Source organism: Pelodiscus sinensis, chromosome 20, assembly GCF_052426305.1.
Source record: "Pelodiscus sinensis isolate ZL-2025 chromosome 20, ASM5242630v1, whole genome shotgun sequence".
Classification (NCBI taxonomy): domain Eukaryota; kingdom Metazoa; phylum Chordata; order Testudines; family Trionychidae; genus Pelodiscus; species Pelodiscus sinensis.
Genome location: NC_143071.1, coordinates 15,660,287 through 15,675,853, shown reverse-complemented (window position 1 = coordinate 15,675,853; position 15,567 = coordinate 15,660,287). Strand labels below are relative to the sequence as shown.

The 15,567-nt window shown below is 42.5% G+C and overlaps 1 protein-coding gene across 7 annotated transcripts in view; it reads right to left on the bottom strand.

Moving 5' to 3' along the window:
* SPAG9 (sperm associated antigen 9) overlaps positions 1-15,567 on the bottom strand; it is a 131,684-nt gene that overhangs the window by 31,895 nt on the left and 84,222 nt on the right. For all 7 annotated transcript variants that reach the window (XM_075903797.2, XM_075903795.2, XM_075903798.2 and 4 more), the window contains 5 exons: positions 13,975-14,074; positions 12,335-12,456; positions 2,669-2,726; positions 576-728; positions 439-490 (listed from right to left, as the gene is read on the bottom strand). In XM_075903797.2, coding sequence (XP_075759912.2) covers positions 439-490; positions 576-728; positions 2,669-2,726; positions 12,335-12,456; positions 13,975-14,074 — 485 coding nt within the window. The remainder of the gene's footprint in view (positions 1-438; positions 491-575; positions 729-2,668; positions 2,727-12,334; positions 12,457-13,974; positions 14,075-15,567) is intronic.

Here is a 15,567-nt window from a genome sequence, read left to right as displayed (position 1 = left end):
CTAAAGGGAACAGGAGGGAGGAAAAGATTAGAGAAGGTTAGTCTAGATGAGACATTTTGTTTCCCTCAACATTTCAAGTCTCAGAGGGGTAGCCATGTTAGTCTGTAACCTTAAAAAAAAAAAAATGAGTAGACTCCAAGGTGCTAGAAGACTAAGCAAAAAAAAAAAAAAAAAAAAAAAAAGGAGAGATGATATACCATGAGCTTTCCTGGGCAACACTCACAAAAACCTAAGATTAATCTGAGGAAAGCTCATGATACTATAGGTATATTTTTGTTAGTCTCTAAGGTGCTACAGGACTACTCTTTTCACTTTTCAACCCTTTTCCACGAGGAAAATAGTTTATATCTTGATTAAGTAACGTAAGCTTCACAGAATTAAACTAAAATGATGGAATATGACTGAAAAGTGTGACAAACTTGTTAAATGTACACGTACATCATCATCCTCTTTTGCTTTTTGTCTTGCTTCCTCTGCTTCTGCCCGAGCTCTAAGAAAGAGAAAAGATGAGATAACTAAAAGACTCTTTAGTGGACATTTCTAAACTTTCATGAGGACAGTAAGTAAACACTTACCGTCTAAGCTCTTCTTCTAATTCCTTGTTCTTCTCTTCAAGCTTCTGCTTCGCTAGTTTTACAGCTTCTAGTTCACCTTGCAGTACATCCTTCTCACAGGTCAGTTCATCCACTTTGGCTATCAAATCATTCTTTACCACATTCAGCGCATTTCTATGCAACAGACATTTGGAATGCATTTTTATAACAACTCCATTGAAACCTCACAGTGCATAGGTTAGAAACACTAGCATAGTTTAGTTCCTATACTTGGAAACCTCCAATTAAATAGTGTTGTATAATATTAATTAGGAATATTTGATTCTAAACGACCAACTGTTTAACCCATAAGCAGATGCTTTTCTGCTAATTGTGTGATTTATACTCAGCAAAGCCTCCTCCTCAGGAGCCAGGCAAGCAAGGGCTGCTAGCTCCGCTCCTGGGAAGGCGGCTTCGCTGCCGGCTCTGCAGTATAAAGTTAAGCTTTATACTGCAGAATCCGCAGCGCGGGTAACCATGTAAACATTGAGATTTTCAGCGGTTACATGGTCACCCTAATACACGCTTTTTAACATCCCTAGTATTATTATATAGTGTTATATGCAGCAACTAGAAGTTTACACTTTCTAAAAGAAGGTTAAAAAGTACATAATGTGCAGCACCGTCACTGGGTTGTAAACAGATGACTGACTTTAAGTGTTACCATATTCTTTCTAAAGCTGCTAAAAAGCTAGAAATAAAAATGTCCAAATGAAATTAAAGTTCAAATTCAAGTAACATATGTGGCAAATAAATTCCTATAGTTGGATTCAATTCCAAATTGGAACACATTTTCAGCAGCTTGTCAAAACAGACAGAAAAAATATATTTTGACAATATTTTGTTTCCATTTAAACTTTCTGGCCAGTTTTTAGTGATACTAGTCATGCTTAATGGAAATTACCGTAGCCAAGCAGTACTATTGTATACTGAAGACATGCATATAATAGAAGCTGTAGGATGCTGCTATTGTACTAAAAGACATACTGGCCAGGTTCCTAGAGCAAAATTTGTTTTAAACCTTTATTTACATTGGACAACTTAGGCCTCAAAAATCCTAAAAAAACCCACAACACCAGCAACGCCATACATACTCAGTCAAAGGAATCTTATAAGTAGGGTTGTCAGGTGTCCACTTTTCAATGGAACATCCAGTCGTAAAGTGAAACTGACAGTAACTGTCCTCCACTGGAGGGATGGGGTTGGGGAAGAGCAGCAAATGTTGCTGGAGCCTGGCGGAGCCATTCTGCTTAGTGGCTACTTTTTTCCCCACTCTCCCACCACCCACAACCTGAGGGTGAGAACTGGCTGGATCCCAGATGGGGCTCCAAAGTAGGTACCAGTGCTGTCCATATAGGACATCTGTGACCTATGCCCCAGAACCTCCCACACCTATGGCTTGATTTTCCCTTCCTACCCCCTCTCCATGTCCCACTGTGCCCTGACTGATCAGGGTCAAGTCAGCTTTTCCCACCCCTGTTCTGCAAGCATGAGATGAGTCCCAGGGGTGGGGAAGTGAGTGACTGGAGTGGTGGGGGAGAAACAGATGTGATGGAGTGAAGGTGGGGCTTGAAGGAAAAGGCATGGTAAGGGTGTTGGGTTTTCAGGTATTAGAAAGTTGGCAACCCTACTACAAAGCCAGGACCACTAGGTTTCTCTGAATGCAGAAGCATGCAGTACACACTTATTTTTTTAATTGGACACTAGCAGCTTACTAAAAAGGACAAGATTTCTTGCTCTAATTAAAGTTTTTGCATCATTTTAATATTCAGCATGCTAACAGAAATGGAGAACATTGGTAGAGTGCAATACAAGTCTACCAAGCAAAAGTAACTGGCAAACTGAAGTGACCTTTTAGACAAAATCAAATACATTGTGCTCCATTCAAAGAGCCAAATACAGTACACAACTGTGGGCAGCTCTGAATATTAATACATACCATTTAATAAGTAAAAAGATTTCATTATTTGTCAGCGATCCCATGTGGCACTATGCATTTAAGAAAATGATAAAAAGAGTGAGATGAGGGAATAGGCAGGAAGTACTGCCTTGTTAAAATCTACACTGCCACTTACCTGGTCTCCAATAGCTGGGTGTTCTCCAGAATAAGATGTTCAACTTCACGGCCCATTCCTTTCCAAGGGAGAGAAAGTGAATGAATTTAAGGAAAAAGAATGAATATTTTTACAATAGAGAAATCAAATTTAACCATTTTTAAATAAAATATTTTTATCTACATTTTGTCTCTTTCTACCTAACAAGAGGATTATAGAAGCACCTCACAGGAGCAACGTAAATAATCCCACTGAGCAAATATCTAAAGATCTTTCTCTCTTCTTTCTCTGCTAAGCTTTGCTTTCATCCTTCCCCAAGTGACGCCTGAAGACCGCTCTGGCTAACAACGGTCTTGTTGCTTTACCCAAAATGAATCACAAGCTTTAGGGAAAGGTTAAAGCACTATTAGGTCAAATAGAAAATCTAGGTCATTAATAAAGAAGAAAATTTAACCATTTACAATGCTCAAATTCAATGAAGTATTCTAGAAAAAGAGCCTATACAGTATATTTGATGTTCAAGGTATGCCCTTTATAATACATAGGGCATGCTGACAAGAAAGCTCAGAGATAGTCTAAAAGCCTTGAAGATCTCCCCAAAGCAGATGATACCTTACCAAAGAAATTACGGTCTTTAAAGCCCATGCATTCCATGTAGAGCAAAAACAAGAACAAGAAACATTTAATGTAAGAAGTAGTATGAGTGAAAAGCAATAAATCAAGAAATTTGTAAACTAACAGTGAAGAAAACCCAGCACTGAAAATATGAAATTAAATATGCTATGATTTGATATGCAAGACAGACAGCAAAATGAGTTAGCCTAGCATAAAGTGTTATAATGGATTAAAAGGCAATCTTCACTTCTGTGACATGATTTAGAAACATGGTATTTGGAACAAATGGTAACCCCCCAATCAATGCAAAATTTAGATAAAAATATTTGATACTGAAAAAGTTTCCAAGTTTTAGGTTTAAATGCTTTCAATTGTTTTACTTCAACCATAAGGTTCATTCATATTTCCAGGAAGTTCCATATATTACTACCAACATGCTTTCAGAATTTTTTAAGTAGAATGAGAATCTACTGGAGCATTTAAAGTACAGTACAGATTTAATATTTTAAAAGTACAAAACAGCAATAATAGTTTTAAGTCTTGTTCAGCTGATGACTTCAAGACAACGAAGTCCAGCGTTATGTACAGACTGATTACAGAAGCAATTGGAAATTATGCCAACTAGAGGCTAGCAGTATGCAGCAAACTAAAAAAAACTCAGGGAATTACTCTCCTTGAAAGCAGGCTTTGACAAGTTTGCTAAACATAGTAACATCTTCCAAAATATTTGATAAAGCCAAAAAAATAATAAAAAATAAAAAATGAACACATCTACATAGTAGTAAAAAGTAACATTTATAATAGGCATGCACCTTGAAATTTATTTAATCTTGCGAATAATTAAATATCATATTCCCCTAAAAGAGCAGCAACAGGCCTCTTATACAGCTCATTGAAATTTAGCTTGGAAGTCAGGTTGAATCTCTCTAGTCCGGAACCCTTAGGACCTGACTGGTGCTGAACCAGAGAATTTGCCAAACCATAGGAGGTCAATATTGTCTAGAAGCATTACCTACACTTTCACTGATTACTGGGATCTTAGAAGACATTTAGTGGTAAATTAGAGCTAAATAATAGCATAGAACACTGAGCCAGGACTGGTGGCTGTAAACAAACTTTGTATGACTGCAGGAAACTTGGCCACACCCGTGATAAGTGAACCTCTGGCTAACTAAAATCAAGCTGGACCATGGATGGTGCCGGATCAGAGAGTGCCAGACTAGAGAAGGTTAGCCTGTAGTAAGTTAAAGGTATACAAGTTATTTTCAGTTTGCTAACAGATGGAGAAAACAGAGGAGGTCTGTTACTGCAATTATCAGAAGGGTTTGATTGTTTCAAGAATGGCTTTGCTTAAAAAAATATATATGAAAAACTATTTTACAAGCTTATCTAGGATGATGTGCGCTAAATGCAAATGACTGTTGGGATCCCTACCCAGTCAAGAATATGGACAAAAAGCAGCTGGAAAGCCAAAAGGACGCAAAGGCAAAAAATGTTTCCAAGCAGAAAAATGCAGACAATGTATTATATGAAAGCAGCAGCCAAGAATGCCTAACTGAAAAGCAACAACTTGAAAGTATTTAAAAGCATACACACCAGAATATTCCCCTGGGTATGCAGCCCAAGAGAAAACAGATCAGAGAATCCCAATTAACTGGATTTTATGGAACTAGAAGCTCAATGCTAACGTTAATTTAGCGGGTTATTCTATTCTAAAAACACATTCAACACATTGTAAATAGATGTGGCTTATGTGTGATGAATCAGTTAGGAAAATGTATGCTTCTGAGACAAAAACATCCATGTATTGTAATGCTACATAAATGAAACAATCAATATAATCATATCGAAAGTGACTAGGTCAACACATTTTCATGTAACACATGAGAAGCCTATTGCATATATTAGAGAACAATTATTTTACTAAACCTAATCCTTTTATGGATCTGATAGTGTAAATGGTTAACTGATGAGCCTGGGCTCATCCATTAACCTTCAGAGTTAAACAACTCCTCCCCCCTTCTCACCTCCACTATACCTCCCACTCAGCCCTTTCACCCCAGGCCATTCCTGCACCCTCCCTCCCTCCCAGACCCCCCCAAACCTTAAGGCCCCAAACTCCAAGTAGCCCCCTCCCAAACACTGAACCCCTCATTTTTGGGCCCACCTCAGAGCCTCAGGGGGCCCACGAATATCTACTGGTCTGGGGGCCCCCGGGCTCTGGAGAGCAAGAGGAATGTGGGAAGTGTTTTTCTGCTTCTCAGTTGGGAGCTACGTCAATGAGGATTTTTGTTCCTTTTTTTGCTTTCACTTTTGTGCGGCCCCCCAACTGATTTTTCTGTGAGTCAGTGACACCAATCCAAAAATGGTTCCTCACCACAGCACTAAGTTTATAACATGCTATGAAATCTCATAGTCTACAAAAATATCAGTGGCAACTAGAAATTACCACTGTATGAGGACATGTGAAGTGAGTTATGGATGCCTACCAAATTTAGGAAGAGAAGACCACATAAAAACCCATCACATAGTTACCACCATTGCCTGTGGTCTCAGCAAGGAAGTCCAGAGCATGAGGAAAAGAACAGAAAAGGAGGTTACCTACCTCTACAGTAACGGACGTTCTTCGAGATGAGTGTCCCCGTGGGTGCTCCACATTAGGTCGGTGCTCCGCCACCGAGCCCAGTGATGGAGATTTTGACAGCTGTACCCCTGGGCCGCGCATGCGTCGGCCGAGTGTGCCATGTGCTCACTGCCTACACTGCGCATACGTGAGCCTCTACCTCCCCCCATTCCTTCTCTACCCCGGAGTCTGCTGTCATAGAAGCAAAACCCCCAAAGTAGAGGAGAGGAAGGAAGGGTAGTGGAGCACCCACAGGGACACTCATCTCAAAGAACATCAGTTACTGCAGAGGTAGGTAACCTCCTTTTCTTCTTCGAGAGATGTCCCTGTGGGTGCTCCACATTAGATGACTACAAAGCCATGTCTCCTCAAGGAGATAGGGACTTCAGGTCAGGAATGAATGCAGTGGATAAGACAGATTTTGAGAATCTGAGGTTCGATAGAGGGCCCTGTAAAAGTGCAGTGTTTAGCAAATGTGTGGTCCAAGGACCATGTGGCGGCCGAGCATATGTCTGGTAGTGGGACCTTCCTGAGGAAGGTAATAGAGGTGGAAACTGCCTTGGTGGAATGGGTTGTTATTCCGTCTGGAGGAGTCACACGGCTTGCTCATAGCAGAGCTTGATATAGTCCACGATCCAATGAGACAGTCTCTGTGAAGATATGGCGCTGCCCTTATTATGGTTCACTATAGAGACAAAGAGTCTAGGAGAGGATCAAAAGGGCTTGGTGCGTTGTAGATAGAAAGATCAAGGCATGAGGCTTTGGAAAAAAGGTAGGTAAATGGATGGTCCGGTTGAGGTGAAGAGAGGAATGAATCTTTGGGAGGAATCTAAGGTAGGTTCGTAGTGTGACCTTGTCCTTGAAGAAAATGGTATAAGGTGGGTCAGCCAAGAGGGCTGCGATTTCTCCCCCTCTTTTAGCCAAGGTAATGGACACGAGGAATGCTGTCTTCATAGACAAATGCAGCAAGGACCACAAAACCATGGGTTCAAAGGGAGGCATCATAAGCGTGTTTAGTACCAGATGGAGATCCCATGGTTGCACATGTGAGGCTACATCTGGATAAAGTGCTTGGAGTACCTTCAAAAACCTGTGGGTGAGGGGATGCACGAAGTCTGAGGTGTCGTCGATATTGACATGGAAAGTTTTGATAGCAGCGAGGTGAACCCTGATAGAAAATAGTGCCAGGCAGGTCCTGTTTGAGGTAGAGGAGGTAGTCAAGGATATTAGGCATTGGTGCTGTGGCTGGTGAAAGGTTCTTTTGCGTGCACCATCCTACACGCACAAATGGAGGTGGTTTGTAAGTTGTGTGTGTGCTAGGGGTTCTACTGTGGAAAAGAACTGTTTATACTTCGTGGGAACATGAAAGGTCTATGACCAGGAGCCGTTGAGGAGCTAAGCCGTGAGGTGGAGAGAAGCGAGCTCCAGGGCTTAGACAGTGATGGTGAGGGAAGGAGGAGGTACTGGAAGATAGGTAAGTGGATGGGTTGATCGAGGGACATACTGGTCAGGAAAGGGAACCACGGCTGTTGAGACCAGGCAGGTGCTATAAGGATTAGGAGAGTTTTGTCCCTCCTGATTTTGTGTATCCCTCTGTTTAGGTGCGGTATCAATGGGAAAGCACAGAGTAGGTGTTGTGCCCAGTTGAGTAAGAAGGCATCGCACAGGGAGCCCTTACAGATGCCCGCCCTGGAACAGTAGTGTCAGCATTGATTGTTCGTGGCAGCGGCAAATATAGGCCCCAGTGGTGGAAAATGTCGGAGAGAATGCTGGGGTTTAATTGGTATTCATGTTCTGATGCCTTCTGAGGGCGGCCACAGCAATGGAGAAAGCCCATGGGGCGATGGAAAGGCCAAAGAGAAGGACCCTGTATTGGTAGTAAGAAGAGCCTGCAATAAAGCAGAGAAACCATCTGAGCATGGTGAATTGCAATGTGAAAATACGCATCTTGTAAGTCGAGGGACGAGAACTATTGTCCCCTTTCAAGCGCAGGTATGATGGTTGCCAGTGTCACCATCTTAAATTTTTGCTTCCTAATTTATTTAGAGCACACAGATCCAAGATGGGTCTCCATCCCCCAAGTCGTTTCTGGGTTAAGAAATACTGAGAGTAAAAACCCCTTCCCCTGAAGTGCTCCGGGACTGGCTCGATGGCGCCTAAGTGTAGAAGATATTGGACCTCCTGAAGTAGTGTTGTCTTGTGAGAGTAGTCCCTGAGGAGAGACTGGGATAGGAAGGGGGTATGGATTCGAAGGGGATCGTATACCGACGTTTAATGATCTGGAGGACCCATCTGTAAGATATGATACGTTACCAATTCTGAAAGAAGGGTCTCAGACTATGATAAAAAAAGAGCAGCTGATGTAGACCTCCCTGGAATTAGTTGAGGGTCCAGAAAGTCCCTCCCCATCTCATTAAATCTGTTTGGCAGGCTGCTGGGATTGATGCAAAGGAGCCGACTGAGGGCACCGATGCTGCTGCCTACCCCTGCCATATTGGAAGAGGTCTTGCCTGTGATACTGCTGATGGTATTGCTGGAAGCGAGGTCTGGGATAGGGTTGGTACCTAAACTGCCTCCTCTTCTGATAAGTGTTATTCTGGATGCCAAGAGAGCATAAAGTACTCTGGAGTCCTTCAGAGAGTGCAGTAATTCGTTAGTGTTTGCCGCAAAAAAAGTTTCAATCCGTCAAAAGGGAGGTCTTCTACAGAGGACTGTACCTCTCTGGGGAACAAAAGAGGACTATGCAGCACTTTAAAGACTAACAAGATGGTTAAAGTGCTGCATAGTCCTCTCTTTTGTTTCAGCAAGATCAGATTAACACGGCTACATCTCTATTACTCTCTGGGGAAAGAGGCGGTCATGAAACATGCTGCCCTTCTTATCACAATGGCTACTGAAGTGGTGAATGCTGCTGAGTCGGCCACGTCAAGGGAGGCCTGCAGGACTGTTCGCTATGGTCTGGCCCTCTGTCAGTAGCACTTCAAATTGATGTCTCTTTGCCCCAGGAATAGCAGCAGTGAATTCCCGGATTTTGGAGTAGTTTTTAAAATTGTATTTGCTTAGCAAGGTGGCATAATTGGCCACCCTGAATTGGAGGATGGATGAGGCATATACCTTTCGGCCAAAAGTGTCAAGCCGAACGTGAGATGTCTGTTAGTTCATGCTGGTTCTCAGATACTTCCTGTAAAAGGTATATTAAGCTCTGCCACAACTCGTTTGAGCAAGTCCTGGAAACAAGCGAAGTTGTTGGATGTGGACAGGGTTGGTGGAGGAGCTGCCTTATCGCTGTTGATTGCTGTTGCAGGACTGGCTGGTATGTTCTCAGTGATCAGTCCAGTGTCTGCTTGAGATAGTTGTAACGTTTGCTTTTTATGCGAAGTGCGCTGAAAACGACTTGACTTAGCTCTCGGTCTGGGGTGCTACCCTCCTCCCCCCCAGTACTGCCACTTTGGGAAAGGCATAGGCGGAGGTCCCCATGGGTTTGGATACCAGGGGGCCATGTTATTATAAGCTTGGTATGGAGCAGATGAGTATAGTGAATGTCCTGACAGACCCGTGAGATTCTCCCTCAGAGTCAGAGAAGCCTTGATTGAGACCTGCTGGAGAGGCTGGCTTGGCAGGTGAGCCGAGAATCGGAGAATTGAGTGTGGAGAAGATCAGCAAGTCGCCCTGCAATGTATACTGCCATGGTGCTGTGAATGCAGAGTGGCAGCATTACTCCCTGATGCGCTGCTCTCGGCATGGGGTGTTCCCCATGTTGGGAGGACGTGCAGCTGGAAGCCCGAAACTCCGGGGTGAGAGGAGGATTCCCCTGCCAGCATGGTGCCTGCATGGGCAGTGCCAGAGACGCCTGGAATGTCAAAGGTGCTGAGGTGCAAGTGCCGCGGGTAGGACTGCCAGCACACGCTTGGGAGACAGCCTCTTTGCAGGCAGGGCTGCATTCGGCACGGAGATGGGCCGTTTCTTTGCGGGTGCCTTCTCTTTGCATTTTTTGTTTTCTGGCTGTCCTGGATCCAAGGCAGGTCATAACACATTTTCAAGCATTATAAGCATCAGCATGAGCTCTCTATCACTTCTGGTTCTTGCCTTCATCTTGGAGCTGTGAAGGCATTTGTGACAGGCATGAGTTTCACCCAGGCATTGGACGCATTTCTCATGTCCATCCAATACTGGGATTGCCTCCCTACGGGTCTCTCAATGCTTAAACCCGGGTATCCGGGCATTGTTAATCCGGAGCACTTTGTAGTGACAGGGGTTCCCTTAAAGTTCTTTTACTCCGTTGTTTTCTTTTATCTGTTCCTGTTACCTTTCTCTGTTTTTTGTTGTGGGGTTTTGGGTTTTTTTGGTCAGGGAGTGTAAAACCCTGAATCGTATTGAAGTCTGTTAGCCTGGTTGTTGAGTTTGTTGTCCTAACTCCTTACATCTTTATGACAGCTGAACTGTCAGTTGCTGTGTCTGAGGTTTTTTTTTTTTTAATTAAAGAAAAAAAAAGCATTGCCACAGTTTAAAGCGCAGTGTCTATAAGAGGCAAAATGTAAATAGTTTTTTTCATCGCAGTTGTTTTACTATTAGAGTTCTCCTGTTGATGAATTATCTAATTCTGAGAGAGAGGTCTAATTCTAGTGAGAGAAACTCTCTGAAAGAAAAAAGCTGTCAGGAGAGATGAAGGATCGGTCTGAAGTCAGAGGCAGTAGAGAAAAAACTGAGGGGAAAGGGGCCCCGTGAATGTGCAGTGTAGACAGAGTGTGGCGCTCTCAGCTGGCACACGTGCGGCCCAGGAGTACAGATGTCAAAATCTCCATCACTGGGCTCGGTGGCGGTGCACTGATCTAATATGGATCACCCACGGGGACATCTCTCTAGAAGAAGAACTATTCTTTCCCCTAGTGATGGTCTTTCCACACTATGGACAATGGCAACAGGTGTAACTTGCATTGCTGCTGCCTTTTCAAAATAAAATCTGTTCCAGTGCAACTCTATTCAATTTCTTCCCCAATAAACAAGAAATATTCAGGAAAGTGCACAATCACTAGAAATTCAGATTACACAAAAATACATTAAGTCCTTGCAAATTCTATCCTACTCCTGCCCCCCTTATATAATAAGATTGAGAGTCAAACTACTTTTTGTAGAGTTCATTTTCCATCTTAAAAAATTAGCTACTTCTAAGGGCTTATCTACACTACCACTTACGTGGATGCAAGTTACATTGTTCAGAAGTAAAAATACCTAGCCCTCAAGCAACATAATTTACATCAACTTAAAGCACTGTGTTCACTGCCCGCCAACATAGTTTCTACTTCTCGTTGACAGGGAGTAATTATATTGACTAGAGAGTGCTTTCCCATTGTCTTAATGTGTCTTCACTGGACGCACTGCAGAGGTGCAGATTTAGCATGGCAGTGAAGACAAGCGCTAGGATATGTTCTCTAATCCAACTATTCAATATAATGAAGTTTGGATGCTGAAAAATAATAATTGTTTTGCCACAGTAAAAGTTTCATGGCACCCATAGAAACATGATGCTGACCAGCCTCCTGCTTGACTGTGAATTTACTGCAAATCTTGCCCCTCAGCTCAGTAGAGACCATTACTGAGTTGTTGCTTTTTGTTAAACAAAAGAGATGCTAAAGTGTTTCTAAAGGATTTGGTTCTCAATCAAAATCAACATGTTTGACAATTTAACAGCAATACACAATATGAGGCAAAATTCCAAATATGAACTATATATAAAATGTATGATGAGGGCCCAATTTGTTATCCAAAAGGTTAAATAATGTTAATTTGATTGCACAAAACTAGAAAGAATTAGTTTGTAAGAAAACGTCCTAAATATGAGGCACCAAACACATTCTTGTATCATGCCATAAACATAGCAAGCATTTTAAATAACTGATGAGAGGCTAAATTTTAAAACCACATGCTATACCACAGAAAAGTCATTATAAGCTAGGAGACGGTTTCATTTCCCAGTATAGGAAAATGGAGCCTTACTCAGCTTCAGGCAGCAGCAACTAGAAGAATTATCTTAACCGAAATGAATCAGGGTTTGAATAGTCACCAAGTTTATTATATTTGTATTCAGAACCTCACTGAAAATAAAATCTTTGTCTTCACTGAGTAATATCCAAAACATTTAGTCATCACAACTGACACCTGATAGGGTGGCAGAAGTTCAGCAAAACGTGGAAAGACTGATTCCAGTGTTCTTGTTTCTTTCTTGATACTGACAAAAGTCACTTGAACAAGAAAGTATTACTAGCGTTTCACACTGAAAAAACCTAACCTGAAGGTTACTAACTTAACTGAACTTTAATACCATCTTTCAAGGACACTGAAAAAGGAGCTTAATACAATGATTTTTAACAGGAAATATATTTACAAGGAGCTTAAATTACAAGAAATATGCTACAACAACACTAATAATGTCGTCAACTAGCTTGTCTTACCCAGTAAATCGGCTCCTTCATCCACATCTCCAATTAGGCCAGAGCCAGCAGAAGACAGCTCTTCAAAGAGAGAGTCTGTATTACGATCAAATGCTTTGTTCTCTATACCTTTGGTAGGAGTGCTAAACAATGAAATTGAAATTAAAAATTTAGAAGTCTAATAGTTGATTCTTTTTTCTTTCAAACGTTTCACACAGTTGAACAGATAAATGTGATTTTAGATGGCTGCACTTATAGCTCGTTCATTAACAGAAATTAACTGAAAACTTTGAGAGACATTTCTGAAGTAATTATGTTGGAAGAATGGCCCTGAAGCAGTTAATGTGACCAGAGAGACCAATTAATATACATGACAGCATCTGGGAGACCAAAAACCAGGAAACCTATAGCAGAAAATGGGCTGGAGGGGGAGAGAGACAGAGAGAGAGCCTGTAGTCTCTCTCTAGGGGATGGAAAAAGCAGGAAGCAGTCCAGGGAGCAGACCTTCGCTGCCAGCTACAGGCAGTGGTGGACTAAAGCATGATGTGTCCAGAGGGCCAAGCAGCAGTTGTGTGTCTTCCTGCAAGTGACAGTGCAACTTTGGCAGTGGGTAAAATACAATGCATCTGGCCTCAAGGAGGTACTCTTGCTGTGAGCAAAGCCTTTTGCAGGGCCTAAGTGTGTTACAAGACTAAGGACTTGTCTGCACAGACTTAGTGTTCTCTGAAGTAAGCACACTGGGACTTTCAGTTCATGATAGCAGGACCCATACAGAAAGACTAAATACCCAGCAGATTAGCACAGTACGCATAGTGCGCAGCAAGGCAGAGCATCAAAGTCGCCGTATCCACAACTCATTCCCATTTTCAGAAGTGACGTCAGCACTTGGCCTCCTAAGTGAATGACTTGCAATGGGACTTAATGAGCTCTTGAAATGTGTACCCTACATTCTCTCAGACAGCAAGGAATTAAAGTCTCAAAGCCAGGAACATGCTGCCAGTAACGTGAGAGTAGGGAGTGCATCTGAATTTACAAACACCTCTGCCATCATGCTCTGAATGGCATTAGGCAACTACTCCATACTCTAGGTGCCTGTATGTCTCCAAATATCACAAGTTGGGAATGGATGATGGGACGGATCACTCAAGATTGATCTGTTTATTTGCTTTAATGCATCTGGCAAAGGTCACTGGCCAAAAGGACTTCTGGACTGGATGGACCACTGACAATACGACCATTTTTATGACTATGAAGGATAAATACTGTAATGATACTGCAACATAAGGAGGTAGACAGGATTTTAAAGGAGTGGGTAAAAAAAAAAACCCAGAATCCAAATTGGAATGAACCATATCTTGAGCCCTTCTCTTAAAAAAGGTAAATACCCTCTTTTGCACATACTGTTAACTGGGAAAACTGCATTTAGGTGTCCCAAGTTCATGAAATATACAATATCTTGTACATAAGTACTTCAAATGTAGCAGCAAAAACAAAACTTGCTGTTATAAGCAGAATTCTTGAAGGAAGAAAAACAGGTCATGGGAATTCATTGTGCAACATGTGCTCTCAATCGGTCTGAACAAGTCATACAAATTCAAAATGAGTAAGAGTGGTACCTTTGGAAATACTAGTTTGTGTACTCAAGTCACAGTAAAACTTACCTTGAACCTTTATATCCACTGAGATCTTTATCCATATCCAGCTCTGGAGTGGACTCAATGATTGCCTGAACATCAGATTTATCTTCATTTTCATTAGCACCTGGGGGAGGAGGTAGGGAAGGTAATTTATCTCCATTAACCACATTAAATAGTGACATACAAGAAAAACTCTGTACATTATTGTCTTAGGGTGTCACATGTGGGGGTCCTCGAGACAGATTTCATATACTGTGCCAAAGCCTGTGAATTGTATGGAACTTGAGTTCATAGAGGGGTAATTCTGCATTGGCCTCAAGTTAAAAAGTGATGTCATTTTTGAAAATAGAATCTGTTCATTAGTCCTTCTATTTAACTTTAATCTACAAGTTAATTTTACAATGCTCTCTCTCAACTGTGCAGAATACTTGGCTCTGCTTGCTGTTAAATTAGTCTGAGTACTAGATTAGCAACAACTCTCATCAGCAACAGGTAAACATTTATATCAAGATAAGGCCTTAAGCAAGGGCTGAAGGCCTTAATCCGGCCCACCAAGCTACTGGATCCGGCCTGGGGACACGATGAGGAGCTCCAGGGAGGCTCCCTGCTTGCCTCACCCCACCCGCACGCCACTCAGAAAAGTGGCTGCCAGACCATTTCTCTTTCACCGCTGTGAACCGGGGTGGGGCTTCATGAGCTGCCTCTGTCCCCAGCACAATCCCATTGGTCAGTTTCTTGCCAATGGAAGCTGACAGTTTGAAAAACAGGCAGCACACAAAGCAGCCATCTGTGCAGGAGTGGGGTAGGCAGGCAGGCAGGCTCATTTAAATGTGCTGAGCTGCTGGCCTAGAGTCACCGAGATAACTCCTAGGCAGAGCCTGCCTCTGGTACTCCAGCCCCTCCTCCCTAATGCTCTGCCCCCCACTCCTGCCCCCCTACCCCACATGACCCAAACCCTCTGCCCCCTTCCTGCACCCCAATCCTCTGCCCTAGGTCACAACCCAAACCCCTGCATCCCAAGGTCACAACCCCTTCCTGTCCAAGTTCACAACCCAAACCACTTCACCCCAGTCCAGTGCCTCAGGTCACAATTGCCTCCTTCACAAGAACTCCCTCCAAGACCTCTCACTCCTTCTCCTGCACCCTAATCCCTTAACCCAAGCTCCCTTCTGCTCCCAACCTCTATCCCAGACCCTGCACCTCCTCCATTATCACAGAAGAGTGCAGCCCATGATCAATTTCTAAAATCTTAGAGTAGCCTCCCCATCAAAAATTATTGCCCACTCCTGCCTTACACTAAGTCTAGTCTCCCAAAGAATGTGGTGGCAGACCCATTACCTCAAAAATTTGAGGTCAGATACGATAAAGCAGTAAGGGAAAATCATGGAGAGATGGAATTAGTTCATCTAGTCTTTCCATTTTTTAAAATAACCCTGGGAATGCAATTAATACATCAATACGCTTCACATTCCATGAAAAATATGATGTGAACAGCCCAAGAGTTATTCAGTGACCCTCATTTCAATATCATCAGTATTTTGCACTTCAAAAAAAGCATGAACATATATTTCTTTCCCTCCAGGCACCAGTGATTGCCTCTGTATTGTATTACATTGT